The 27,959-nt window shown below is 54.5% G+C and overlaps 2 protein-coding genes across 7 annotated transcripts in view; one reads left to right on the top strand and one right to left on the bottom strand.

Annotated features, from left to right (window-relative positions):
* Window positions 1–2,252: 2,252 nt before the first annotated feature.
* Window positions 2,253–4,830, top strand: LOC138647236 (caveolin-3-like). The gene is made up of 2 exons (XM_069736121.1): window positions 2,253–2,766; window positions 4,396–4,830. Exons 1-2 carry the CDS (start codon window positions 2,680–2,682, stop codon window positions 4,732–4,734), a joined length of 426 nt encoding a protein of 141 aa, XP_069592222.1. The 5' UTR covers window positions 2,253–2,679; the 3' UTR covers window positions 4,735–4,830.
* A 1,721-nt stretch (window positions 4,831–6,551) lies between these two features.
* CACNA2D2 (calcium voltage-gated channel auxiliary subunit alpha2delta 2) overlaps window positions 6,552–27,959 on the bottom strand; it is a 215,488-nt gene continuing 194,080 nt past the window's right edge. For 4 of the 6 annotated variants that reach the window (XM_069736089.1, XM_069736090.1, XM_069736091.1 and 1 more), the window contains 16 exons: window positions 22,301–22,361; window positions 21,925–22,022; window positions 21,558–21,648; window positions 21,116–21,178; window positions 19,854–19,957; window positions 19,265–19,363; window positions 19,021–19,115; window positions 18,869–18,919; window positions 18,672–18,743; window positions 13,856–14,008; window positions 13,564–13,616; window positions 13,433–13,488; window positions 12,950–13,073; window positions 12,764–12,873; window positions 12,407–12,489; window positions 6,552–10,501 (listed from right to left, as the gene is read on the bottom strand). In XM_069736089.1, coding sequence (XP_069592190.1) covers window positions 10,379–10,501; window positions 12,407–12,489; window positions 12,764–12,873; window positions 12,950–13,073; window positions 13,433–13,488; window positions 13,564–13,616; window positions 13,856–14,008; window positions 18,672–18,743; window positions 18,869–18,919; window positions 19,021–19,115; window positions 19,265–19,363; window positions 19,854–19,957; window positions 21,116–21,178; window positions 21,558–21,648; window positions 21,925–22,022; window positions 22,301–22,361 — 1,436 coding nt within the window. In that variant the 3' untranslated portion in view covers window positions 6,552–10,378. The remainder of the gene's footprint in view (window positions 10,502–12,406; window positions 12,490–12,763; window positions 12,874–12,949; window positions 13,074–13,432; window positions 13,489–13,563; window positions 13,617–13,855; window positions 14,009–18,671; window positions 18,744–18,868; window positions 18,920–19,020; window positions 19,116–19,264; window positions 19,364–19,853; window positions 19,958–21,115; window positions 21,179–21,557; window positions 21,649–21,924; window positions 22,023–22,300; window positions 22,362–27,959) is intronic. The other 2 variants (XR_011314924.1, XR_011314925.1) reach the window with 2 other exon arrangements.

Raw genomic sequence — 27,959 nt, 5'->3', positions numbered from 1 at the left:
TATCTAATCCTCTCCTGTGTGATACTGACTGCTGAGCCGTGTATCTAATCCTATCCTGTGTGATACTGACTGCTGAGCCGTGTATCTAATCCTCTCCTGTGTGATACTGTCTGGTGAGCCGTGTATCTAATCCTCTCCTGTGTGATACTGTCTGGTGAGCCGTGTATCTAATCCTCTCCTGTGATACTGACTGCTGAGCCGTGTATCTAATCCTCCTGTGTGATACTGACTGCTGAGCCGTGTATCTAATCCTCCTGTGTGATACTGTCTGCTGAGCCATGTATCTAATCCTTTCCTGTTTGATACTGACTGCTGAGCCATGTATCTAATCCTCTCCTGTGTGATACTGACTGCTGAGCCGTGTATCTAATCCTGTGCAATACTGACTGCTGAGCTTTGTATCTAATCCTATCCTGTGTGATACTGACTGCTGAGCCGTGCATCTAATCCTCTCCTGTGATAATGTCTGCTGAGCCATGTATCTAATCCTATCATGTGTGATACTGTCTGCTCAGCCATGTATCTAATCCTGTCCTGTGTGATATTGTCTGCTGAGCCGCGTATCTAATCTTCTCCTGTGTAATACTGTCTACTGAGTCGTGTATCTAATCCTCTCCTGTGATACTGACTGCTGAGCCATGTATCTTATCCCGTCATGTGATACTGTCTGCTGAGCTGTATCTAATCCTGTGATAATCTCTGCTGAGCCATATATCTAATCCTATCCTGTGATACTCTGTTGAGCCATGTATCTAATCCCATCCTGTTTGATACTGTCTGCTGAGCTGTATCCAATCCTCTCGTGTGATACTGACTGCTGAGCCATGTATCTAATCCCATCCTGTGTGATACTGTCTGTTGAGCAGTGTATCTAATCCTCTCCTGTGTGATACTGTCTGCTGAGTTGTGTATCTAATCCTATCCTGTGATACTGACTGCTGAGCCGTGTATCTAATCCTATCCTGTGTGATACTGACTGCTGAGCCGTGTATCTAATCCTATCCTGTGTGATACTGACTGCTGAGCCGTGTATCTAATCCTATCCTGTGTGATACTGACTGCTGAGCTGTGTGTCGTGACATTCATGATAACACCTTCAAGGTTCTAGCACTTTTCTGCAGTGCAGCCTGGGCTTCATGTGTGGATGGATTGTCGTTTCTCTTCTCTTAGTGGTGCAGGCCGTTGCTCTGTGGTCGTTCCTCTGTGGTGGTCACTCTGTAGCCGTCGCTCTGTGGTCGTCGCTCTGTGGTCGTCGCTCTGTGGTAGTTGCTTTGTGGTCCTCGCTCTGTCATCGCTCTGTGGTCGTCGCTCTGTAGCCGTCGCTCTGTGGTAGTCGCTCTGTTGTCCTCGCTCTATGGTCCTCGCTCTGTGGTCGTCGCTCTGTGGTCGTCGTTCTGTGGTCGTCGCTCTGTGGTCGTCGCTCTGTGGTCGTCCCTCTGTGGTCCTCGCTCTGTAGCCGTCGCTCTGTGGTAGTCGCTCTGTTGTCCTCGCTCTATGGTCCTCGCTCTGTGGTCGTCGCTCTGTGGTCGTCGTTCTGTGGTCGTCGCTCTGTGGTCGTCGCTCTGTGGTCGTCCCTCTGTGGTCCTCGCTCTGTGGTCGTCGCTCTGGGGTAGTCGCTCTATGGTCGTCCCTTTGTGGTCCTCGCTCTGTCGTCGCTCTGTGGTAGTCGCTCTATGGTCGTCCCTTTGTGGTCCTCGCTCTGTCGTCGCTCTGTGGTCGTCGCTCTGTGGTTGTCGCTCTTTGGTCCTCGCTCTGTGGTCGTCGCTCTGTGGTCCTCGCTCTGTGGTCGTCGCTCTGTAGCCGTCGCTCTGTGGTCGTCGCTCTTTGGTCCTCGCTCTGTGGTCGTCGCTCTGTGGTCGTCGCTCTGTAGCCGTCGCTCTGTGGTCGTCGCTCTTTGGTCCTCGCTCTGTGGTAGTTGCTCTGTGGTCGTCGCTCTGTAGCCGTCGCTCTGTGGTAGTTGCTCTGTGGTCGTCGCTCTATGGTCCTCGCTCTGTGGTCGTCACTCTGTAGCCGTCGCTCTGTGGTCGTCGCTCTGTGGTCGTCGCTCTGTAGCCGTCGCTCTGTGGTAGTTGCTCTGTGGTCGTCGCTCTATGGTCCTCGCTCTGTGGTTGTCGCTCTGTGGTCCTCGCTCTGTAGCCGTCACTCTGTGGTCATCGCTCTATGGTCCTCGCTCTGTGGTCGTCGCTCTGTGGTCCTCGCTCTGTGGTCGTCGCTCTATAGCCGTCGCTCTGTGGTCGTCGCTCTATGGTCCTCGCTCTGTGGTCATCACTCTGTAGCCGTCTCTCTGTGGTGGTCACTCTGTGGCCGTCCCTCTGTGGTGGTCGCTCTGTGGTGGTCATTCTGTGGCCGTCCCTCTGTGGTCACTCTGTAGCCGTCGCTCTATGGTCGTCCCTGTGTGGTCGTCGCTGTGGCCGTCCCTCTGTGGTGGTTGCTCTTCGGTCGTCACTCTCTGATCATCGTCCTTTATGTCGCCGCCGGTTTTGAACTTTGTGACTTTTTTTTCTCGCTGACCTCTGACCCCTCCGTCACAGACTCTGCTGACAGTTTCCATAACACCTGTGCTCAGGTACCGGGGAGTCGCCATGGACCTGTTTGATGCTCGGCCCCATGGAAACCTGAGGTCCGCGGCTTTATAAGAGGAGACGGAGGAACGAGACGGCAGACAAATCTCCACTCATCATGGCTGAACCCAAGAACATCCCTAATGAACCAATGCCCATCGACATGGACAACCGGGACCCCAACAACATGAATGAGCACGTGCGGGTGAGTCCGGGGGTCCATATAGGCGGCAACATGTCTGGGGGTCCATCATGGACTAGTAAAGTTTTTTCTGTCGTTTGTTATAATCCTCTGTTGTGTCCTGGTGGTTTGTCTGGACAATTTGTTCTGTCCTGATGGTTCGTTACAATTTATCAGTCTGGACAATTTGTTCTGTCGGTTCGTTACAACGTATCAGTCTGGACAATCCTCTGTTGTGTCCTGATGGTTCTTCACAGTGTATTAGTCCGGACAATGGTGGAGCATCATCTGGTGTAATCATGGCCGCATGTGTGCACCCATCTAGTACTGATCGCGCAGTGTATGTCAGTCACCGCAGTGTTATCGTCGGTCAGTAAAGCTTCGGTGGTTGTCTAGTGTCGTCAGTCAGTAAAGCATCGGTGGTTGTCTAGTGCCGTCAGTCAGTAAAGCATCGGTGGTCGTCTAGAGCCGTCGGTCAGTAAAGCTTCGTCAGTAAAGCTTTGGTGGTCGTCTAGTGTCGCCGGTGAGTAAAGCTTCGGTGGTCGTCTAGTTCCGCCGGTGAGTAAAGCTTCGGTGGTCGTATAGTGCTGCCAGTCAGTAAAACTTCGGTGGTCATCTAGTGCCGTCAGTCAGTAAAGCATCGGTGGTTGTCTAGTGCCGTCAGTCAGTAAAGCATCGGTGGTCGTCTAGTGTCGCCGGTGAGTAAAGCTTCGGTGGTCGTCTAGAGCCGTCGGTCAGTAAAGCTTTGGTGGTCGTCTAGTGTCGCCGGTGAGTAAAGCTTTGGTGGTCGTCTAGTTCCGCCGGTGAGTAAAGCTTCGGTGGTCGTATAGTGCTGCCAGTCAGTAAAGCTTCGGTGGTCGTCTAGTGCCGCCGGTCAGTAAAGCTTCGGTGGTCGTATAGTGCTGCCAGTCAGTAAAGCTTCGGTGGTCGTCTAGTGCCGCCGGTCAGTAAAGCTTCGGTGTTCCTCTAGTGCCGCCGGTCAGTAAAGCTTCGGTGGTCCTCTAGTGCCGCCGGTCAGTAAAGCTTCGGTGGTCCTCTAGTGCCGCCGGTCAGTAAAGCTTCGGTGGTCCTCTAGTGCCGCCGGTCAGTAAAGCTTTGGTGGTCCTCTAGTGCCGCCGGTCAGTAAAGCTTCGGTGGTCCTCTAGTGCCACCGGTCAGTAAAGCTTCGGTGGTCCTCTAGTGCCGCTGGTCAGTAAAGCTTTGGCGGTCCTCTAGTGCCGCTGGTCCGTCCCCCTTAGCGGCAATGGTGTCATAGATTAGAGACATTTTCCACCTACTTGGATCATGCGACATCAGACTATAGAAATGTAAATGTGTAAAGACCCAGAACTTCACACTGCTGAGGGATCGTGACATTTGCATCTAGTCCAGACTGCTTGCACTGATACATTGTAACAAATTGTATGGACAGTAGAGACGTTTTGTGTTTGGTCTTCCACGCGATGAGTCTGATCGTAGCGATCGGGATTTGCCCGCAGGTTCATCGCACAATGTACAGCCGATCCGGCGTCAGGAGGCTGCACGTAAAGGTCACAGGCAGATATTGGGGACCCCCGCTATGTAATATTGTCTCCGGCCCATATTGGGGGGGTCGGCCGAGCATCGCAGGAACCTTCCATTCATGGATCCTTTGTATTTGTTCTGTTCCTCCAGGTTCTCTTTGAAGACGCCTTCGCGGAGCCTATGGGGTCTCACAGCATCCCGGGGGTCTGGGGAATGTCCTACAAGACCTTCGGAGGGGTGAAGAGTTGCTGCTACATTGTGCTGTCGGTGCTGTGCGGCTGCCCACTGGCGTTCTGCTGGGCTCTGCAGTTCTCCTGCGTGCAGTGCTGCCACGTCTGGTGCATCGGCCCCTGTGTGAAGAGCTGGGACATGAACTTCTCGTGCCTGAAGAAGTTCTGGAGCTCCTGCGTCCACTGCTTGTGCGACCCGTGCTACGAGGCCTGCGGCCTGTGCTTCAGCCTCATCCGCGTGCAGAACAAGAGCGGGTAGCCCGGGACCACCCCCGACCGCCACCTGCCCCAGACCGATGAGCCGTCACCCGCGGGGTCCGAGCTGCAGCTCGGTAATAAAGAGGATTTCACATCAGACTCGTGTTATCAAATGCATCACAAGCCCCCAAATGTCCCGCTGCCCCCACCACTGAGACCACCTGCTCCGCAGTGTCACGTCTGCTCAGAACTTCACCTGTCAGGGCTGCAGCTTGTGCCCCGGAGCTGCTGCTCATTGTGATGACTGCAGGCCGCAACCATGAGCCGCCATATTGGAGCCACCGGAGCCCCCCACATATTAGATGGTGGTCAGATGAATGACATGTCGGCCGGCAGATTATCTCCAGGAGAACAACGTGATCGGCAAATCGTCATCTCCCCCCGACCATCAGTCACCCGGCGCCCCCATATACAGCAGACCGAACCCTGGCATCAATATCCGCGGGTCCGACGTTAGTCTGATGTGTATGGGGGCTATGATGTAAAGTTATAATAATGCCCCCCCTCTCCCCCCCCAAAAAAAAAAAGGCCATGTGACCTCACGATACACAGGGCACCTCCTCTGCTACAGCAGAACAACAACTCAGCTGCTGCAGAACCTCACAACGCACATCCTCAACTGCTGCAGAACCTCACAATGCACAGGGCACCTCCTCAGCTGCCGCAGAACCTCATAATACACAGGGCACCTACTCAGCTGCTGCAGAACCTCACAATGCACAGGGCACCTACTCAGCTGCTGCAGAACCTCACAATGCACAGGGCACCTCCTCAGCTGCTGCAGAACCTCACAACGCACAGGGCACCTCAGCTGCCGCAGAACCTCATAATACACAGGGCACCTCCTCAGCTCCTGCAGAACCTCACAACGCATATCCTCAGCTGCTGCAGAACCTCACAACACACAGGGTATCTCAGCTGCTGCAGAACCTCACAACGCACAGGGCACCTACTCAGCTGCTGCAGAACCTCACAACGCACAGGGCATCTCAGCTGCTGCAGAACCTCACAACACACAGGGTATCTCAGCTGCTGCAGAACCTCACAACGCACAGGGTATCTCAGCTGCTGCTGAACCTCACAATGCACAGGGCACCTCCTCAGCTGCTGGAGATTGGGGGAATAAGAAGATGACCCTGGAGGGGAGCAGAGACAAACCTGAGCCCCCCACAAACTCAACGCTCAATATGGCCGTCACCAACAACCTGAACGGAAACATCCGGGTGACCGAGAACAAGGGGGCACGAGACCGGGGAACATCTCTACTCGCTGTCCGTGAATAGGACCACATTTTTCTCACAGCTGAGCGTTTGTTACAATGTATCACAGTGGACAACGCTCTGCTGGCTGAGCACATCAGCACAAGTCTCCCCGGAGCTGATAGTTTGTTGCAATGTATCAGTCTGGACTCTGTTCAGCTCACAGAGGATTGTCCAGACTGGATACAATGTAACAAACCCTCAGCTGTGAGCAGTTTACCTATGTGCAATTCTTGATGACACAGAGTATATCTATCAGTGCCTTGAAGAAGTCTTCATACCCCATGAACTTTTTCACAAAGTTAAAGAGAAAGTCAATACCGAATCATAAACCCCGTCCTACATATATAATACCCTTTCCTTGTGTCCCTATGACAACACTTCACGTATCTCTGCTCCACAAAGACCTTACAACAGCCAATCAGATTGTAGCGTTCTTTCTTTTGGGCACAGCAGAGATCTGATTGGTCATTGAGAGGCCGTGTCTCTATGATGAGCATATGGACAGGCGGTGTTGTCATGGGGGCGAAGAGGCGATAGAAGGAGGCCGAGGCCGAGCTGAAGTGAAAATATGCACATTATTTATTAACTGATTCTTTGTAATAAACCATTTGAAAATATTTTACAGGAATCACGCACGACTCGTACAAACTTTCTGTCACTTGTGGAACTTTTTTCTGTACAAATAAATAAATAAACTTTAGCTCCAGTCACCGGATAAAGCCACTAACTGATGAGGAAACCGACGACGACCTCACGCCGGATGAGGAGGCCGAAAACCTCGCACCGGCTGAGGTCGACAACCTCGCGCCAGATTAGGAGGCCAACGACCCCGCGCCGGTTGAGGAGGCCGACGACCTCGCGACGGCTGAGGAGGCCGACGACCTCACACTGGCTGAGGTCGACAACCTCACGCCGGATTAGGAGGCCGACGAACTAGTGCCTGATGAGGAGGCCAACGACCACGCGCCGGATGAGAAGGCCGACGAACTCGCGCCGGATGAGAAGGCCGACGAACTCGCGCCTGATGAGGCCGACAACCTCGCGACGGCTGAGGAGGCCGACGACCTCGCACTGGCTGAGGTCGACAACCTCACGCCGGATTAGGAGGCCGACGAACTAGTGCCTGATGAGGAGGCCAACGACCACGCGCCGGATGAGGAGGCCGACAACCTCGCGCCGGATGAGGAGGCCGATGACCTCGCGCCGCGGACGATATATATACTATTTATAGATATTTATACCTATTTATAGCTCTCGCTCTGGAATGGAGGATCGGACTAGAAACGCGACGGACGCCGGGCGCACGCCATCACCCACCCCCTCAAAACAAAGTCCAAACACACAGCCAAGCTACAAGCAAAGAAAATCACCATTTAGGGGCTCCCCCTCCCCGCCGGCTCCTGGCAGATTGGGGGGCTCCCTCCCAACTCCCCCCATTGTTCTCATCACTGGAGGTGGACAACAAGCAAGATGGCGGCATGAACGAGACATAGACAAGGATGGACGCCAGAAAGGCAACGGATGGCAACAAAAAGAGCAAAGTCCTCAGATTGGGGCACGTCCCCCCAGAAATATAAGACCACCCCCCATTATCTGCTCCGGAGAAAGCTGGGTGGTACAGCCGCCATCCCAGAAGCAGAGGGGGATTGTGGGCGATACAATTTTTGGGGCTTGGCGCTCCGATCTTTTAATACTGGACTCACGGATCGGCGCACGGCGCTGGTTCTGCAGAAAGACCCCTTGTGCTATGAGTGGCCATTGCGCTGACCCGATGTGACAGTGTCGTGTGCGGTTTTGGGGGCTCGCAGGTCCCCTGTGCTTGTGAAATGGTTGTGCCTCTGTCCTGGGGTTCTCTCAGCTGGCACTGAGTATTTCAGCAGCAGCATCTACACAATGGAGAGGAAAACGCTACACGGGCGACGCGTCGGCATGAACACGGGGATCAGCTGAAGACGGGGACCCCAAAAAGATGGTGACCCGTGAGGAGCGTGAATTAGGCGTCATCTTCTACCTCGCACTAACGTGTCGCAGGGCTGACGGGTGACAGCAACAAACCTGACTCTTTGGTGCAAGTGGATATGATGGGGAGAGTAGTCCATCTGCGGGGGCAAAGATCGGTGGTCCCAGGGCCAGAGGGCAAAGGAGGAAAACGCAGCTTTGGCACTTAATAACCTGCAGAAGTGTAAGATCCTGCAGGAAGGAGCGAGAAGGCAAAATGCTCTGCACTACTGAAAGGGTCGTCAGGGGCCTGGAGTCAAGGGGCGGCCGGGGCCTGGAGTTTAGGGGCATGGGGCGGCCGGGGCCTGGAGTTAAGGGGCATGGGGCGGCCGGGCCTGGAGATCAGGGGCATGGGGCGGCCGGGGCCTGGAGTCAGGGGCATGGGGCGGCCGGGGCCTGGTGTCCAGGGGCATGGGGCGACCGGGGCCTGGAGTCCAGGGGCATGGGGCGGCCGGGGCCTGGTGTCCAGGGGCATAAGGCGGCCGGGGCCTAGAGTCCGTGGGCATGGGGCGGCCGAGGCCTGGTGTCCAGGGGCATGGGGCGGCCGAGGCCTGGTGTCCAGGGGCATGGTGCGGCCGGGGCCTGGAGTCCAGGGGCATGGGGCAGCCAGGGCATGGGGCGACCGGGGCCTGGAGTCCAGGGGCATGGGGCGGACGGGGCCTGGAGTCCAGGGGCATGGGGCAGCCGGGGCATGGGGCGACCAGGGCCTGGAGTCCAGGGCCATGGGGCGGCCGGTGCCTGGAGTCCAGGGGCATGGGGCGGCCGGGGCCTGGAGTCTAGGGGCATGGGGCAGCCGGGGCATGGGGCGACCGGGGCCTGGAGTCCAGGGGCATGGGGCGGCCGGGGCCTGGAGTCCAGGGGCATGGGGCGGCCGGGGCCTGGAGTCCAGGGGCATGGGGCGGCCGGGGCCTGGTGTCCAGGGGCATGGGGCGGCCGAGGCCTGGAGTCCAGGGGCATGGGGCGGCCGAGGCCTGGAGTCCAGGGGCATGGGGCGGCCGAGGGCTGGTGTCCAGGGGCATGGGGCGGCCGAGGCCTGGTGTCCAGGGGCATGGGGCGGCCGAGGCCTGGTGTCCAGGGGCATGGGGCGGCCGAGGCCTGGTGTCCAGGGGCATGGGGCGGCCGGGGCCTGGAGTCCAGGGGCATGGGGCGGCCGGGGCCTGGTGTCCAGGGGCATGGGGCGGCCAGGGCCTGGAGTCCAGGGGCATGGGGCGGCCGAGGCCTGGAGTCCAGGGGCATGGGGCGGCCGAGGGCTGGTGTCCAGGGGCATGGGGCGGCCGAGGCCTGGTGTCCAGGGGCATGAGGCGGCCGGAGCCTGGAGTTCAGGGGCATGGGGCAGCCGGAGCCTGGAGTTCAGGGGCATGGGGCGGCCAGGGCCTGGTGTCCAGGCTCACTTTTTGTTAAATGCCTTTTTTCCCGATCCCCTCTCCTGATGTGAGCAAACCCTCAACTCTTTTGTATATGAAAATGATAGGGAAAGCCGTGACAAGATGAAACAGCACAGCAGTGACATCATCACCAAGGAAAGCAGTGACATCATCACCAAGGACAGCAGTGACATCACCAGGGACAGCAGTGACATCACCAGGAGCGGGAGTGACATCACCAGGAGCGGGAGTGACATCACCAGGAGCGGGAGTGACATCACCAGGAGCGGGAGTGACATCACCAGGGACGGGAGTGACATCACCAGAGATGGGAGTGACATCACCAGGGACGGGAGTGACATCACCAGAGACGGGAGTGACATCACCAGAGATGGGAGTGACATCACCAGGGACGGGAGTGACATCACCAGGGACAGCAGTGGTGTCACCGCCATGGGTGGATATGACTGTCACCCTGGTAGAAATTACATCATGGGTACATGACATCACCAAGGACAGTAATGACATCATCACCCTGAGTATATCGGCACAATGGGAGGCTATAACATCATTACTAGGAGTAGATATGACATCATCGGCCTGGGAAGATATGACATCATCACTACGAGCTCAGGCTCATACAGCAGCTGTAGAAATGGATGAGGACGGCGAGGACCACTGACCCGCAGACCCCCCAACTGATAAAACAGAAATTCAGGTGAACAGACAGGAACCATGGAGACAGACGAACAGGAAACAGGGAATTCTGGGAGCTGCCATGGCTCCGCCTGCACGCAGGGTAGACGCTGCTACTCCGCCATGATGGTTTGCTTTCTTGGTTGCCATGGTAACTCCTGATAACACTAAAAAGTCTCCTTGTTGTTGCCGTAAAATCATCCCAATCAAGTGGTGGTTGTCGTGGTAACAGCCCAACGCACAAGAGGCGCTCGCCTGTTTGTCATGGTAACCACGTCACTAAACAAGAAGTGGCCTCAGGAAGGAGGGAGGAAGCGGAGCCGAACTAGAGGCCCCGGCCCACGAACGACGAGCTGCAGCCGCCCAGCAGGAGCAGGAGCTGAAGACACGACAGCAGGAGCCACGACGGCCGAAACATGGAGCCCCGACCACAGTCCGAGGTGTCCTCCTGCAAGACAGAAGAGCGGCAGTTACATGGGACTGCCTGCTACACCTAGTGTATCATCTGAGTGTTATCTGTGCGGTTACATAGGACTGCCAATGACATCTACATTATCTGCACTCAGAGTTATCACTGTGTTATCTGTGGTGTTACATGGGACTGCAGGTGACATCTACTACATTATCTGTACTCAGAGAGATATCACTGTTATCTGTGCTGTTACATAGGACTTCGGGTGACATCTACATTATCTGTACTTAGAGAGTTATCACTGTGTTATCTGTGCTGTTACATAGGACTTCGGGTGACATCTACTACATTATCTGTACTCAGAGAGTTATCACTGTGTTATCTGTGGTGTTACATAGGACTTCGGGTGACATCTACATTATCTGTACTTAGAGAGATATCACTGTGTTATCTGTGGTGTTACATAGGACTGCGGGTGACATCTACTACATTATCTGTACTTAGAGAGTTATCACTGTGTTATCTGTGCTGTTACATAGGACTTCGGGTGACATCTACATTATCTGTACTCAGAGAGTTATCACTGTGTTATCTGTGGTGTTACATAGGACTTCGGGTGACATCTACTACATTATCTGTACTCAGAGAGATATCACTGTTATCTGTGCTGTTACATAGGACTTCGGGTGACATCTACATTATCTGTACTTAGAGAGTTATCACTGTGTTATCTGTGCTGTTACATAGGACTTCGGGTGACATCTACTACATTATCTGTACTTAGAGAGTTATCACTGTGTTATCTGTGGTGTTACATAGGACTGCGGGTGACATCTACTACATTATCTGTACTCAGAGAGTTATCACTGTTATCTGTGCTGTTACATAGGACTTCGGGTGACATCTACATTATCTGTACTTAGAGAGATATCACTGTGTTATCTGTGGTGTTACATAGGACTTCGGGTGACATCTACATTATCTGTACTTAGAGAGTTATCACTGTGTTATCTGTGGTGTTACATAGGACTTCGGGTGACATCTACATTATCTGTACTTAGAGAGTTATCACTGTGTTATCTGTGGTGTTACATAGGACTGCAGGTGACATCTACTACATTATCTGTACTTAGAGAGTTATCACTGTGTTATCTGTGGTGTTACATAGGACTGCAGGTGACATCTACTACATTATCTGTACTCAGAGTTATCACTGTGTTATCTGTGCTGTTACATAGGACTGCGGGTGACATCTACATTATCTGTACTTAGAGAGTTATCACTGTGTTATCTGTGGTGTTACATAGGACTGCGGGTGACATCTACTACATTATCTGTACTTAGAGAGTTATCACTGTGTTATCTGTGGTGTTACATAGGACTGCGGGTGACATCTACTACATTATCTGTACTCAGAGAGTTATCACTGTGTTATCTGTGGTGTTACATAGGACTGCAGGTGACGTACTACATTATCTATACTCAGAGAGTTATCAATGTGTTATCTGTGGTGTTACACAGGACTGCGGGTGACATCTACTACATTATCTATACTCAGAGAGTTATCACTGTGTTATCTGTGGTGTTACATAGGACTGCAGGTGACGTACTACATTATCTATACTCAGAGAGTTATCACTGTGTTATCTGTGGTGTTACATAGGACTGCAGGTGACATCTACTACATTATCTGTACTCAGGGAGCTATCACTGTGTTATCTGTGGTGTTACATAGGACTGCAGGTGACATCTACTACATTATCTGTACTCAGGGAGCTATCACTGTTATCTGTGGTGTTACATAGGACTGCAGGTGACATCTACTACATTATCTGTACTCAGAGAGATATCACTGTGTTATCTGTGGTGTTACATAGGACTGCCGGTACGACCCCCCCGGCTCTGCTACGTCTGTAAGAAGGACAGTGAACAGACCGCTACCATTGTGTTGTAGTCGAAGCAGACGTGAGGACCTTTCCGATATCGAGGCATCTGCACCAGCTCACACTGCTCCGGACCCTCAGCTGTGACCACGAGTTAATGGAGTAATAAGTAACATGGGGCGTTAGGAGCTGAAGCTGCAGATTGGGTTTCTGATTCCTTCTGACACGGAGACCTCTGCTTGCTGTCAGTGAATAGAGACGCAGTGTCAGCAGAGGTTCAGGGCATTGCCGACACTGAGACACTGTAACAAGCCCTCAGCTGTGAGTCCATCGCTTTGGACGGGGTGGCCCTAGACACTATGGTGGTGCGGCAGACCCCCGCTGTGCACCCCCCATCACCCTGCCGGAAGGATACAGCGCGTCTCCGCCTGGTCCAGCTTCATGGAGTCGCACTGGCTGCAGAGCATCGTCTCCGCCACCACGAACAGCAGGTTGGTATTCGCCAGTCTCTGGGCGTGAAAGTATCTGACAGAGGAAACAGGCACGTGGTGTTAATTAACCCTTCCTACCCCTGCCCGGCCCTCCCCGGCCCTGGACTGACCGGGAGCAGGGGCCGCAGTCGATGACCGCTGTGTAGGTGGCATTGACGCTGCTGAAGTAATACTGCGTCTGCTTCATGATGCAGGTCGCCTCCCGCGGCTCCAGATTCTCCGCCATCATGTCATCTGTGGAGACAAATGGGGGCAGTGGATGGCGGGGGGTCACCGGGCCGCAGCATGGCGCCACGACGCCAACATCTGGAACAATCGTCTGCACCGTTTACGGCTAATGACACTGAATACACCATAAGCTGCTGTGTGGAAACCATCAGTAAGTAGGAGTCAGGCCCATATATAGTGCAGGGACCAGCGGAATATTCATCTGCTGACGGACATTTACAGAAGTCACGTCATCGCAGGAGCCGCCAGCAGCAGCTTACTGACGGTTTCCAATTTCATTTTATCGCAATAAAAATTGGAAACAGGCAAAGAGGCCGAGTAGGTGATGACCCGGGCGGTGGAGCAGCAATCCCCCCGACTCTTACCCGCGTGCATCCAGCTGGTGTACATCAGACTGACGAACAGATGCTGCAATACGGACCTGCAGAGAGACCATTATAAGACGGAGATTATAAGCTGGGGGGGGATATATGTATATAAGGGGACCGACACTCACCAGGCGGCAGCGGACGACAGCCAGGCCAGGTTCAGCAGGTCAGCGATTGTCGGCTGCAGAAGGAGACACCACAGTCAGACACGTTTATCTGATACTCTAGTCACATCCAGAGCTGCACCCACAGAAGTGCAGCCCACTTGCCACCCTGTTCAATGCCGACACTGCTATAATAACCAAGCAGAAGTCTGAATGCAGCTCTGGCTGTGACTGGAGAACAGAGTGGAGGCTACCCCGCAGCAGCGGCAGGGAGGGTCCGACGCCCATGCGGCCCCTGATTACAGGGAACACTTACCACAAAGATCCCTCTGGGGGCCGCGCCTTTGTTGCTCTCGGTTTTGGGGGCGCACAGCGACTGGTAATCGTAGGACTCCTTCCTGGTGAAGAACGAGCTGTTGTACAGAGCAGACATGAGGTTGGGGTCCACCTCGCTGAAGAACTTCCCGACCTAAGAGAAACAAGGGGTTAATGTGATGAGGCGCATCAAGTGCAGAACAGACTGCTGTAGGACTACAACTCCCAGCATGCCATCACCCGCTCAACTGTAGTCTCACAAATAAACCTCAGGTTTTGCAAACTCTCCCCACTTCAGAAATATTTGGAAATGACATCTACCTGTGCTAGAATCAGTCGCTCTGCAGCCAGGACTGGCTGATAACAGAGAGCAGCGGCTCTACCTGCACGGTGGGGTCTGGAGACACCGACTCCACATTCTCTCCGTCCTCATTACCGACGTGTTTTCCCTTCACTTTTTCTGCTTCTCAAAATACGATTTCTCAATTCCCGCAGCTTTAATGCGGCAATTACCAGCAGGAATGGAAGAGCAATTACCCTCCGGAGCGCGGCGCAAACAACCCGACAGCACGATGATCAGGAGGGTCCCACAACGCACAAAACGCGGGGGTACGGATGTAATCACGTAAAAAATACATGCACGGTGATAATCTGATCCGTGTGTCATAGCTAGAAATCATACCACACATATACAGTCACTGGGTACATACATTACATACACCTCAGAGCTGCACTCACTATTCTGCTGGTGCAGTCACTGTGTACATACAATACATTACTGATCCTGAGTTACTTCCTGTATTATACTCCAGAGCTGCACTCACTATTCTGCTGGTGCAGTCACTGTGTACATACATTACATTACTGATCCTGAGATACATCCTGTATTATACCCCAGAACTGCACTCACTATTCTGCTGGTGCAGTCACTGTGTACAAACATTACATTACTGATCCTGAGTTACCTCCTGTGTTATACCCCAGAGCTGCACTCACTATTCTGATGGTGCAGTCACTGTGTACATACATTACATTACTGATCCTGAGTTACATCCTGTATTATACCTCAGAGCTGCACTCGCTATTCTGCTGGTGCAGTCACTGTGTACATACATTACATTACTGATCCTGAGTTACATCCTGTATTATACTCCAGAGCTGCACTCACTATTCTGCTGGTGCAGTCACTGTGTACATACATTACATTACTGATTCTGAGTTACATCCCATATTATACCCCAGAGCTGCACTCACTATTCTGCTGGTGCAGTCACTGTGTACATACAATACATTACTGATCCTGAGTTACATCCTGTATTATACTCCAGAGCTGCACTCACTATTCTGCTGGTGCAGTCACTGTGTACATACATTACATTACTGATCCTGAGATACATCCTGTATTATACCCCAGAACTGCACTCACTATTCTGCTGGTGCAGTCACTGTGTACAAACATTACATTACTGATCCTGAGTTACCTCCTGTGTTATACCCCAGAGCTGCACTCACTATTCTGATGGTGCAGTCACTGTGTACATACATTACATTACTGATCCTGAGTTACATCCTGTATTATACCTCAGAGCTGCACTCGCTATTCTGCTGGTGCAGTCACTGTGTACATACATTACATTACTGATCCTGAGTTACATCCTGTATTATACTCCAGAGCTGCACTCACTATTCTGCTGGTGCAGTCACTGTGTACATACATTACATTACTGATTCTGAGTTACATCCCATATTATACCCCAGAGCTGCACTCACTATTCTGCTGGTGCAGTCACTGTGTATATACAGTGGGGCAAAAAAGTATTTAGTCAGTCAGCAATAGTGCAAGTTCCACCACTTAAAAAGATGAGAGGCGTCTGTAATTTACATCATAGGTAGACCTCAACTATGGGAGAGAAACTGAGAAAAAAAAATCCAGAAAATCACATTGTCTGTTTTTTTAACATTTAATTTGCATATTATGGTGGAAAATAAGTATTTGGTCAGAAACAAAATTTCATCTCAATACTTTGTAATATATCCTTTGTTGGCAATGACAGAGGTCAAACGTTTTCTGTAAGTCTTCACAAGGTTGCCACACACTGTTGTTGGTATGTTGGCCCATTCCTCTATGCAGATCTCCTCTAGAGCAGTGATGTTTTTGGCTTTTCGCTTGGCAACACGGACTTTCAACTCCCTCCAAAGGTTTTCTATAGGGTTGAGATCTGGAGACTGGCTAGGCCACTCCAGGACCTTGAAATGCTTCTTACGAAGCCACTCCTTCGTTGCCCTGGCTGTGTGCTTTGGATCATTGTCATGTTGAAAGACCCAGCCACGTTTCATCTTCAATGCCCTTGCTGAAGGAAGGAGGTTTGCACTCAAAATCTCACGATACATGGCCCCATTCATTCTTTCATGTACCCGGATCAGTCGTCCTGGCCCCTTTGCAGAGAAACAGCCCCAAAGCATGATGTTTCCACCACCATGCTTTACAGTAGGTATGGTGTTTGATGGATGCAACTCAGTATTCTTTTTCCTCCAAACATGACAAGTTGTGTTTCTACCAAACAGTTCCAGTTTGGTTTCATCAGACCATAGGACATTCTCCCAAAACTCCTCTGGATCATCCAAATGCTCTCTAGCAAACTTCAGACGGGCCCGGACATGTACTGGCTTAAGCAGTGGGACACGTCTGGCACTGCAGGATCTGAGTCCATGGTGGCGTAGTGTGTTACTTATGGTAGGCCTTGTTACATTGGTCCCAGCTCTCTGCAGTTCATTCACTAGGTCCCCCCGCATGGTTCTGGGATTTTTGCTCACCGTTCTTGTGATCATTCTGACCCCACGGGGTGGGATTTTGCGTGGAGCCCCAGATCGAGGGAGATTATCAGTGGTCTTGTATGTCTTCCATTTTCTAATTATTGCTCCCACTGTTGATTTCTTCACTCCAAGCTGGTTGGCTATTGCAGATTCAGTCTTCCCAGCCTGGTGCAGGGCTACAATTTTGTTTCTGGTGTCCTTTGACAGCTCTTTGGTCTTCACCATAGTGGAGTTTGGAGTCAGACTGTTTGAGGGTGTGCACAGGTGTCTTTTTATATTGATAACAAGTTTAAACAGGTGCCATTACTACAGGTAATGAATGGAGGAAAGAGGAGACTCTTAAAGAAGAAGTTACAGGTCTGTGAGAGCCAGAAATCTTGATTGTTTGTTTCTGACCAAATACTTATTTTCCACCATAATATGCAAAAAAAATGTTAAAAAAACAGACAATATGATTTTCTGGATTTTTTTTTCTCAGTTTGCCTCCCATAGTTGAGGTCTACCTATGATGTAAATTACAGACGCCTCTAATCTTTTTAAGTGGTGGAACTTGCACTATTGCTGACTGACTAAATACTTTTTTGCCCCACTGTACATTACATTACTGATCCTGAGTTACCTCCTGTATTATACTCCGGAGCTGCACTCACTATTCTGCTGGTGCAGTCACTGTGTACATACATTACATTACTGATCCTGAGTTACCTCCTGTGTTATACCCCAGAGCTGCACTCACTATTCTGCTGGTGCAGTCACTGTGTACATACATTACATTACTGATCCTGAGTTACATCCTGTATTATACCCCAGAGCTGCACTCACTATTCTGCTGGTGCAGTCACTGTGTATATACATTACATTACTGATCCTGAGTTACATCCTGTAATTATACCCCAGAGCTGCATTCACTATTCTGCTGGTGCGGTCACTGTGTACATACATTACATTACTGATCCTGAGTTACCTCCTGTGTTATACCCCAGAGCTGCACTCACTATTCTGCTGGTGCAGTCACTGTGTACATACATTACATTACTGATCCTGAGTTACATCCTGTATTATACTCCAGAGCTGCACTCACTATTCTGCTGGTGCAGTCACTGTGTACATACATTACATTACTGATTCTGAGTTACATCCCATATTATACCCCAGAGCTGCACTCACTATTCTGCTGGTGCAGTCACTGTGTATATACATTACATTACTGATCCTGAGTTACCTCCTGTATTATACTCCGGAGCTGCACTCACTATTCTGCTGGTGCAGTCACTGTGTACATACATTACATTACTGATCCTGAGTTACCTCCTGTGTTATACCCCAGAGCTGCACTCACTATTCTGCTGGTGCAGTCACTGTGTACATACATTACATTACTGATCCTGAGTTACATCCTGTATTATACCCCAGAGCTGCACTCACTATTCTGCTGGTGCAGTCACTGTGTATATACATTACATTACTGATCCTGAGTTACATCCTGTAATTATACCCCAGAGCTGCATTCACTATTCTGCTGGTGCTGTCACTGTGTACATACATTACATTACTGATCCTGAGTTACCTCCTGTGTTATACCCCAGAGCTGCACTCACTATTCTGCTGGTGCAGTCACTGTGTACATACATTACATTACTGATCCTGAGTTACCTCCTGTATTATACTCCAGAGCTACACTCACTATTCTGCTGGTGCAGTCACTGTGTACATACATTACATTACTGATCCTGAGTTACCTCCTGTGTTATACCCCAGAGCTGCACTCACTATTCTGCTGGTGCAGTCACTGTGTACATACATTACATTACTGATCCTGAGTTACCTCCTGTATTATACTCCAGAGCTACACTCACTATTCTGCTGGTGCAGTCACTGTGTACATACATTACATTACTGATCCTGAGTTACATCCTGTATTATACTCCAGAGCTGCACTCACTATTCTGCAGCTCACACCCCCCCAGCGTTCCATGGCGGTGGTCTTCGCTCTCACACCTTACCTGTGACCAGTGGTCTTGCTGATTGGACATGACGAGAAACCCACCATCATCGATGAGGACGCAGAGTAAATCCTGCAGAGAAGATGCACGTCTGACATGTGACATAGAGGACCGCTCCTCCGGATGAGGGCTGCGCTCTTAGATATCTGTGGTATTGGGTGTACTGGGGTCTCAGGTGCTGGGCGGGGGGCACATACCTCACTGTTGATGTCACAGTCCATCTCGCAGCTGCTGGAGGGACTACATTGCTGAAGACAAGAGGAGAAGACGCTTCAGTCTACAGGACAATGCGAGGCCAGAGGGACGTAGCTGAACTAGTCAGGACCTGTGGGTTCCAGGGGCCGCTCACCTTGCGGGGTCCTTGAGGATTTGCTTCAGAATGGTTACTGGCCAGGATTTTGAACTTTTCCACCCACGCCTCAAGATCCAACTTTACCCCAACAACTAGAGAAAAAATGGAGAATAATGAAGATGATGAAGACGACGTGAAGGTCATACCGTGAGGAAGGAGGTGACAAATCTCCAGCGTACAGTCGTCCCTCGTGTTCCAGCTGCTTGTAGCGCCCCCCACAGTCCCAGCCACGGAAAATTACCTGCAGGTTTGAGTTTTCTGCCGTCGATCTCAAGGTCCACAGCTGTGCTCACCAGTATCCCCACCGTGTTATTCTCCAGATCTGATGGTCGGTAACCGGCTGACGAGACAACAGAGGATCAGGAATTAGGACTTGTTCTCCTTCATCCTCATCTCAGGTTTTCCTCAAAGAGTCAGCACCTGTCCCGGAAACTCATCCAGCACTTATGTCCCCACGCTCTCCCTCGCCACCCAGACATCTCACTCTCCTCCTTGCCTCCCGCGCTTATCCTCGCCTCCAGCACTCCTCATCACCTACCTCTCTCTTCCAGCGATCTCCACGCTCCCCCACTCCTCCTCCCCTCCTGCAATCCCCACACTCCTCCTCCCGTCCCGCGGTCCCCACGCTCCTCCTACCCTCCCGCGAAACCCACAATACCCACGCTCCTCCTACGATCCCAACGCTCATGCTCCCCTTCAATGGTCCCCACGCTCCTCCCACAATCCCCACGCTCCTCCCCTCCCGGAATCCCCACGCTCCTCCTCCTCCCAATTCCCACGCTCCCCCTCGTCTCCAGCATTTCTCACCACAGTTAATGATCAGAACTCACGTTCTCTATAAGGTGCGCGGAATATATAGCCCTTGTTGTCAAGACTTCTTCTGTAAAATGTGGCATTATGAGGCTCCATGTCCTCCATCCAGTCATCTGCAGCCCTGAAGACACAAGACGTGAAAAGGACGCGAGGCGGACAGAGCGGAGAGGAAGTGAGGCGGACAGAGCAGAGAGGATGCGAGGTGGACAGAGCGGAGAGGAAGTGAGGCGGACAGAGCAGAGAGGACGCGAGGTGGACAGAGCGGAGAGTACGCGAGGCGGAGAGAGCGGAGAGGACGCGAGGCAGAGAGACAGGAGAGGACGCGAGGCGGACAGAGCGGAGAGGACGCGAGGCGGACAGAGCGGAGAGGACGCGAGGCGGACAGAGCGGAGAGGACGCGAGGCGGACAGAACGGAGAGGACGCGAGGCGGACAGAACGGAGAGGACGCGAGGCGGACAGAGCGGAGAGGACGCGAGGCGGACAGAGCGGAGAGGACGCGAGGCGGACAGAGCGGAGAGGACGCGAGGCGGACAGAGCGGAGAGGACGCGAGGCGGACAGAGCGGAGAGGACGCGAGGCGGACAGAGCGGAGAGGACGCGAGGCGGACAGAGCGGAGAGGACGCGAGGCGGACAGAGCGGAGAGGACGCGAGGCGGACAGAGCGGAGAGGACGCGAGGCGGACAGAGCGGAGAGGACGCGAGGCGGAGAGAGCAGAGAAGACGCGAGGCAGACAGAGCGGAGAGGAAGCGAGGCGGACAGAGCGGAGAGGACTCGAGGCGGACAGACAGGAGAGGACGTGAGGCGGACAGAGCGGAGAGGACGCGAGGCGGACAGAGGAGAGGACGCGAGGCGGACAGAGCGGAGAGGATATGAGGCGGACAGAGCGGAGAGGATATGAGGCGGACAGAGCGGAGAGGATATGAGGCGGACAGAGCGGAGAGGAAGTGAGGCGGACAGAGCGGAGAAGATGCGAGGCGGACAGAGGGGAGAGGACGCAAGGCGGACACAGGAGAGGACGAGAGGCGGACAGAGGGGAGAGGATGCAAGGCGGACAGAGGGGAGAGGATGAAAGGCGGACAGAGGGGAGAGGATGCAAGGCGGACAGAGGAGAGGACGAGAGGCGGACAGAGAGGAGAGGATGCGAGGCGGACAGAGCGGAGAGGCCGTGAGACAGGCGGTAGATAAAACATGAAAGATAGTAGAGAAGAGGAAACATGTAACATTCATGCTGTCTTTAGAATGCGCCATTTCCAGAAATGTTCTAGGCGGAGCACTCACTTGTTGGGGAAGACACGGGTGATGCCTCCATCTGTAGAAGAAAAGACGGCGAGGAGCCCGTACCTGTGAGGAGGAAGAAGTGGATGAAAAGAAGATAGACCTACAGGGAGAAGGCGTCATCTACACCACGACAGTCACCGGAGGTCTCAGCACCCATCACAGCTGTAGGCAGTCTCTGATGAGACGTCAGGGCTGTCTATGGTCATGGTGGATGCAACACGGGGCGTACACATAGACTACACTCGGTAGGTAGCTCACGCCAGGCCCCGGAGGTCACATTTTATTGACGCATTTTCTGCTCATTACTTATTGTTTTCCTGGTGACGGTCACCCATCCCTCAAGATCCTGCTGACGATCTCTATTCATGGCCGGCTGCTGTCAGTCTTCAGGTATTTCTGTGAAGTAGCGACTGTCTGGCAGCCAAAGTCAGAGTCTCCTTACGTGAGAAGGTCCTTATCCTTCCAGACTCGGTCAGCCAGATCCCGTGTGATGCCCGTATCCAGGATCAGGTTATGCAGGAGGAAGCTGTCACCTGCGGAACACAAAAACAATGTCGTCATCACCACCATCATCATCATCCAGCACCACACCATCATCATCCACCACTACAGTCATTATCCACCATCATCATACACCATCATCATCCACCACTACAGTCATTATCCACCACCATCATCATCCACCACTACAGTCACAATCATTATCCACCACCATCATCACCATCCACCACAACCATCATCATCCAAGGCTTTCACTGACCACAATCCACCACCAACATCCACCATCATCCATCCTTCATACCACTCACACTGCTTGGAGTCCGGCGTCACTTTCTCCATGAGTGAGATGAAGTTCAGCAAGAACTCGGTGTTGTTTTCGGACTGCTCCAGGTCCTGGCAGTACTGCCTGCGAGTGAGGAGACGACGACATGGAGGAGAGAGGGGAGAAGGAACCAAGACAAGGAGGGATGAGAAACACCGGGGCGGCTCCTTATAACAGAAAGCTAAAGGGCTAGCCCCACCCCCTAATGAGTCATGTGATCCATCTATTCTCTACTGATTGGCTTATGCAGAGTCCAGGGGGAGGGGCTCTACGTCCCTTATTTGCATTTTGAGGGATAATGTAGCTGGGAGGATGGAAGCCACAAAGAGGGTCCGGAAAATCTACTGTGAAGGTGACGTTACCTTGGGGCCAAGAACACGCGACCTTCAGACTCAAAGGTGTTCGGCATCAGAGACTCAAAATCTGTAACAGATAAAAAGAATTATCCAGCAAGTGAGAGGAGAGACCCTTCCTGTCCACATAGGGGGCCGCACCCTGTGTGGGGGCTGCTCCTGCAATGGCAGCATGTAGGGGCCCCTCGCGCTGTGGATCTGCTCGGCATGGATGGATGGACGAGCGGGATCCGGCCACAACCTTCAGGTGAACGATGGAAGTCAATGAGGAGGAGAGAAGAGAAGGAGGAAGAATCACCCAAGTGCTGAGGAGGCAGCGACCTGGGGCTCTGCGGCCGAGGCATGCTGGGACTTGTGGTGGAGCCGGAGAGTCCAGAGCACTGCCCCTGGGAGGACGGAGTCAGACTATCTCTCACCTGGGCTTTGGCCTCGTAGAAAACCATGGCTGCTGTCTGCCAAAAACAAGGCCACAGCTCAGCCCCATTGACCGAGGCTGCGATACTGGACACAACCAGCGGTGGCGCTACTGGACGAAGGCGGCCATGTTTGTCTAATCCTGACCAGTCAAAAAGCCACCAGCCCTGAAAATGAACTCATCTACTGGGAAAGCTGCAGACCCCGACGGTGAGGAAGACCCAGTCCAATGGTCCAGAGTCACACAGCGGAACGACAGCGTGAGGGAACACTACAGACGGCGTTCTGCAACACTCCTGGCCATTACCCAGAGCACAAAGCGGCAGGATTGGGTCCTATCGTCTCATCACTGTCCGGACAGGGCCCCATACTAGGCCCGCGCCCCACTTCTCCTTCCCTCAGGCCTCATCACTGTCAGAACGGGACCCCATACTACGCCTGCGCCCCACTTCTCCTCCTTCCCTCAGGCCTCATCACTGTCAGGACGGGGCCCCATACTACGCCCGCGCCCCACTTCTCCTCCTTCCCTCAGGCCTCATCACTGTCAGGACGGGGCCCCATACTACGCCCGCGCCCCACTTCTCCTCCTTCCCTCAGGCCTCATCACTGTCAGGATGGGGACCCATACTACGCCCAAACCCCGCTTCTCCTCTCTTCCCTCAGGTCTCATCACTGTCCGGATGGGACCCCATACTACGCCTGCGCCCCACTTCTCCTCCTTCCCTCAGGCCTCATCACTGTCAGGACGGGACCCCATACTACGCCTGCGCCCCACTTCTCCTCCTTCCCTCAGGCCTCATCACTGTCAGGATGGGGCCCCATACTACGCCCGCGCACCGCTTCTCCTCCTTCCCTCAGGCCTCATCACTGTCAGGATGGGGCCCCGTTTCTCCTCTCTTCCCTCAGGTCTCATCACTGTCCGGATGGGGCCCCATACTACACCCAAACCCCACTTCTCCTCCTTCCCTCTAGTCTCATCACTGTCAGGATGGGGCCCCGTTTCTACTCTCTTCCCTCAGGTCTCATCACAATCCGAATGGGGACCCATACTACACCCAAACCCCGCTTCTCCTCTCTTCCCTCAGGTCTCATCACTGTCCGGATGGGGCCCCATACTACACCCAAACCCCACTTCTCCTCCTTCCCTCTAGTCTCATCACTGTCAGGACGGGGCCCCATACTACGCCAGCGCCCCGCTTCTCCTCCTTATCTCACGTCTCGTCACTGTCAGAACGGGACCCCATACTAAAACCACACCCTGCTTCTCCTCCTTCCCTCAGGTCTCATCACCGTCAGGACGAGGCCCCATACTACACCCGCGCCCCGCTTCTCCTCCTTCCCTCAGGTCTCATCACCGTCAGGACGAGGCCCCATACTACGCCCGCGCCCCGCTTCTCCTCCTTCCCTCAGGTCTCATCACTGTCAGGACGGGGCCCCATACTACGCCCGCGCCCCACTTCTCCTCCTTCCCTCCGGTCTCATCAACGTCAGGACGGAGCCCCATACTACACCCGCGCCCCGCTTCTCCTCCTTCCCTCAGGTCTTATCACTGTCAGGACTGGGCCCCATACTACACCCGCGCCCCACTTCTCCTCTCCTCCTTCCCTCAGGTCTCATCACCGTCAGGACGAGGCCCCATACTACACCCGCGCCCCGCTTCTCCTCCTTCCCTCAGGTCTCATCACCGTCAGGACGAGGCCCCATACTACGCCCGCGCCCCGCTTCTCCTCCTTCCCTCAGGTCTCATCACTGTCAGGACGGGGCCCCATACTACGCCCGCGCCCCACTTCTCCTCCTTCCCTCCGGTCTCATCAACGTCAGGACGGAGCCCCATACTACACCCGCGCCCCGCTTCTCCTCCTTCCCTCAGGTCTTATCACTGTCAGGACTGGGCCCCATACTACACCCGCGCCCCACTTCTCCTCTCCTCCTTCCCTCAGGTCTCATCACTGTCAGGACGGGGCCCCATACTACGCCCGCGGCCTGCTTCTCCTCCTTCCCTCCGGTCTCATCAACGTCAAGACGGGCCCCATACTACACCCGCGCCCCGCTTCTCCTCCTTCCCTCAGGTCTCATCACTGGCAGGACAGGGCCCCATACTACGCCCGCGCCCCGCTTCTCCTTCCCTCAGGTCTCATCACCGTCAGGACGAGGCCCCATACTACACCCGCGCCCCGCTTCTCCTCCTTCCCTCAGGTCTCATCACCGTCAGGACGAGGCCCCATACTACACCCGCGCCCCGCTTCTCCTCCTTCCCTCAGGTCTCATCACCGTCAGGACGAGGCCCCATACTACACCCGCGCCCCGCTTCTCCTCCTTCCCTCAGGTCTCATCACTGTCAGGACGGGGCCCCATACTACGCCCGCGCCCCACTTCTCCTCCTTCCCTCAGGCCTCATCACTGTCAGGACGGGGCCCCATACTACGCCCGCGCCCCACTTCTCCTCCTTCCCTCAGGCCTCATCACTGTCAGAACGGGACCCCATACTACGCCCGCGCCCCGCTTCTCCTCCTTCCCTCAGGCCTCATCACTGTCAGGATGGGGCCCCGTTTCTACTCTCTTCCCTCAGGTCTCATCACTATCCGAATGGGGACCCATACTACGCCCGCGCCCCACTTCTCCTCCTTCCCTCAGGTCTCATCACCGTCCGGACGGGGCCCCATACTACGCCCGCGCCCCGCTTCTCCTCTCTTCCCTCAGGTCTCATCACTGTCAGGACGGGGCCCCATACTACACCCGCGCCCCGCTTCTCCTCCTTCCCTCTAGTCTCATCACTGTTAGGACGGGGCCCCATACTACGCCAGCGCCCCGCTTCTCCTCCTTCCCTCAGGTCTCGTCACTGTCAGGACGGGGCCCCATACTACGCCCGCGCCCCACTTCTCCTCCTTCCCTCAGGTCTCATCACCGTCCGGACGGGGCCCCATACTACGCCCGCGCCCCGCTTCTCCTCTCTTCCCTCAGGTCTCATCACTGTCCGGATGGGGCCCCATACTACACCCGCGCCCCACTTCTCCTCCTTCCCTCCGGTCTCATCACTGTCAGGACGGGGCCCCATACTACGCCCGCGGCCTGCTTCTCCTCCTTCCCTCCGGTCTCATCAACGTCAGGACGGAGCCCCATACTACACCCGCGCTCCGCTTCTCCTCCTTCCCTCAGGTCTCATCACTGGCAGGACAGGGCCCCATACTACGCCCGCACCCCGCTTCTCCTCCTTCCCTCAGGTCTCATCACTGGCAGGACAGGGCCCCATACTACGCCCGCGCCCCGCTTCTCCTTCCCTCAGATCTCATCACCGTCAGGACGAGGCCCCATACTACACCCGCGCCCCGCTTCTCCTCCTTCCCTCAGGTCTCATCACTGGCAGGACAGGGCCCCATACTACGCCCGCACCCCGCTTCTCCTCCTTCCCTCAGGTCTCATCACTGGCAGGACAGGGCCCCATACTACGCCCGCGCCCCGCTTCTCCTTCCCTCAGATATCATCACCGTCAGGACGAGGCCCCATACTACACCCGCGCCCCGCTTCTCCTCCTTCCCTCAGGTCTCATCACCGTCAGGACGAGGCCCCATACTACACCCGCGCCCCGCTTCTCCTCCTTCCCTCAGGTCTCATCACCGTCAGGACGAGGCCCCATACTACACCCGCGCCCCGCTTCTCCTCCTTCCCTCAGGTCTCATCACTGTCAGGACGGGGCCCCATACTACGCCCGCGCCCCACTTCTCCTCCTTCCCTCCGGTCTCATCAACGTCAGGACGGAGCCCCATACTACGCCCGCGCCCCGCTTCTCCTCCTTCCCTCAGGTCTTATCACTGTCAGGACAGGGCCCCATACTACGCCAGCGCCCCACTTCTCCTCCTTCCCTCAGGTCTCATCACTGGCAGGACAGGGCCCCATACTACACCTGCACCCCGCTTCTCCTCCTTCCATCAGGTCTCATCACTGTCCGGACCTCCTTCCCTCAGGTCTCATCACTGTTAGGACGGGGCCCCATACTACGCCCGCGCCCCGCTTCTCCTCCTTCCCTCAGGCCTCATCACTGTCAGGACGGGGACCCATACTACGCCCGTACCCCGCTTCTCCTCCTTCCCTCAGGTCTCATCACTGTCAGGACAGGGCCCCATACTACGCCTGCGCCCCACTTCTCCTTCCCTCAGGCCTCATGACTGTCAGGACGGGGCCCCATACTACGCCTGCGCCCCACTTCTCCTTCCCTCAGGCCTCATCACTGTCAGGACGGGGCCCCATACTACGCCCGCGCCCCACTTCTCCTCCTTCCCTCAGGCCTCATCACTGTCAGAACGGGACCCCATACTACGCCCGCGCCCCGCTTCTCCTCCTTCCCTCAGGCCTCATCACTGTCAGGATGGGGCCCCGTTTCTACTCTCTTCCCTCAGGTCTCATCACTATCCGAATGGGGACCCATACTACGCCCGCGCCCCACTTCTCCTCCTTCCCTCAGGTCTCATCACCGTCCGGACGGGGCCCCATACTACGCCCGCGCCCCGCTTCTCCTCTCTTCCCTCAGGTCTCATCACTGTCCGGATGGGGCCCCATACTACACCCGCGCCCCGCTTCTCCTCCTTCCCTCTAGTCTCATCACTGTCAGAAAGGGACCCCATACTAAAACCACACCCTGCTTCTCCTCCTTCCCTCAGGTCTCATCACCGTCAGGACGAGGCCCCATACTACACCCGCGCCCCGCTTCTCCTCCTTCCCTCAGGTCTCATCACCATCAGGACGAGGCCCCATACTACACCCGCGCCCCGCTTCTCCTCCTTCCCTCCGGTCTCATCAACGTCAGGACGGAGCCCCATACTACACCCGCGCCCCGCTTCTCCTCCTTCCCTCAGGTCTCATCACCGTCAGGACGAGGCCCCATACTACACCCGCGCCCCGCTTCTCCTCCTTCCCTCAGGTCTCATCAACGTCAGGACGGAGCCCCATACTACACCCGCGCCCTGCTTCTCCTCCTTCCCTCAGGTCTCATCACCGTCAGGACGGGGCCCCATACTACACCCGCGCCCCACTTCTCCTCCTTCCCTCAGGTCTCATCACTGTCAGGACGGGGCCCCATACTACGCCCGCGCCCCAGTTCTCCTCCTTCCCTCCGGTCTCATCACCGTCAGGACGGGGCCCCATACTACACCCGCGCCCCACTTCTCCTCCTTCCCTCAGGTCTCATCACTGTCAGGACGGGGCCCCATACTACGCCCGCGCCCCAGTTCTCCTCCTTCCCTCCGGTCTCATCAACGTC

Source organism: Ranitomeya imitator, chromosome 8 (genome assembly GCF_032444005.1).
Source record: "Ranitomeya imitator isolate aRanImi1 chromosome 8, aRanImi1.pri, whole genome shotgun sequence".
Classification (NCBI taxonomy): Eukaryota; Metazoa; Chordata; class Amphibia; order Anura; family Dendrobatidae; genus Ranitomeya; species Ranitomeya imitator.
This window is presented reverse-complemented; position numbering and strand designations above follow the sequence as displayed.

Bases quoted from the DNA above. Each gene is read 5' to 3' on its own strand.
- LOC138647236 (XM_069736121.1), top strand. From the start codon at position 2,680: ATGGCTGAACCCAAGAACATCCCTAATGAACCAATGCCCATCGACATG. The intron at 2,767-4,395 runs GTGAGTCCGGGG...CTGTTCCTCCAG, and splicing joins ACATGAATGAGCACGTGCGG to GTTCTCTTTGAAGACGCCTT.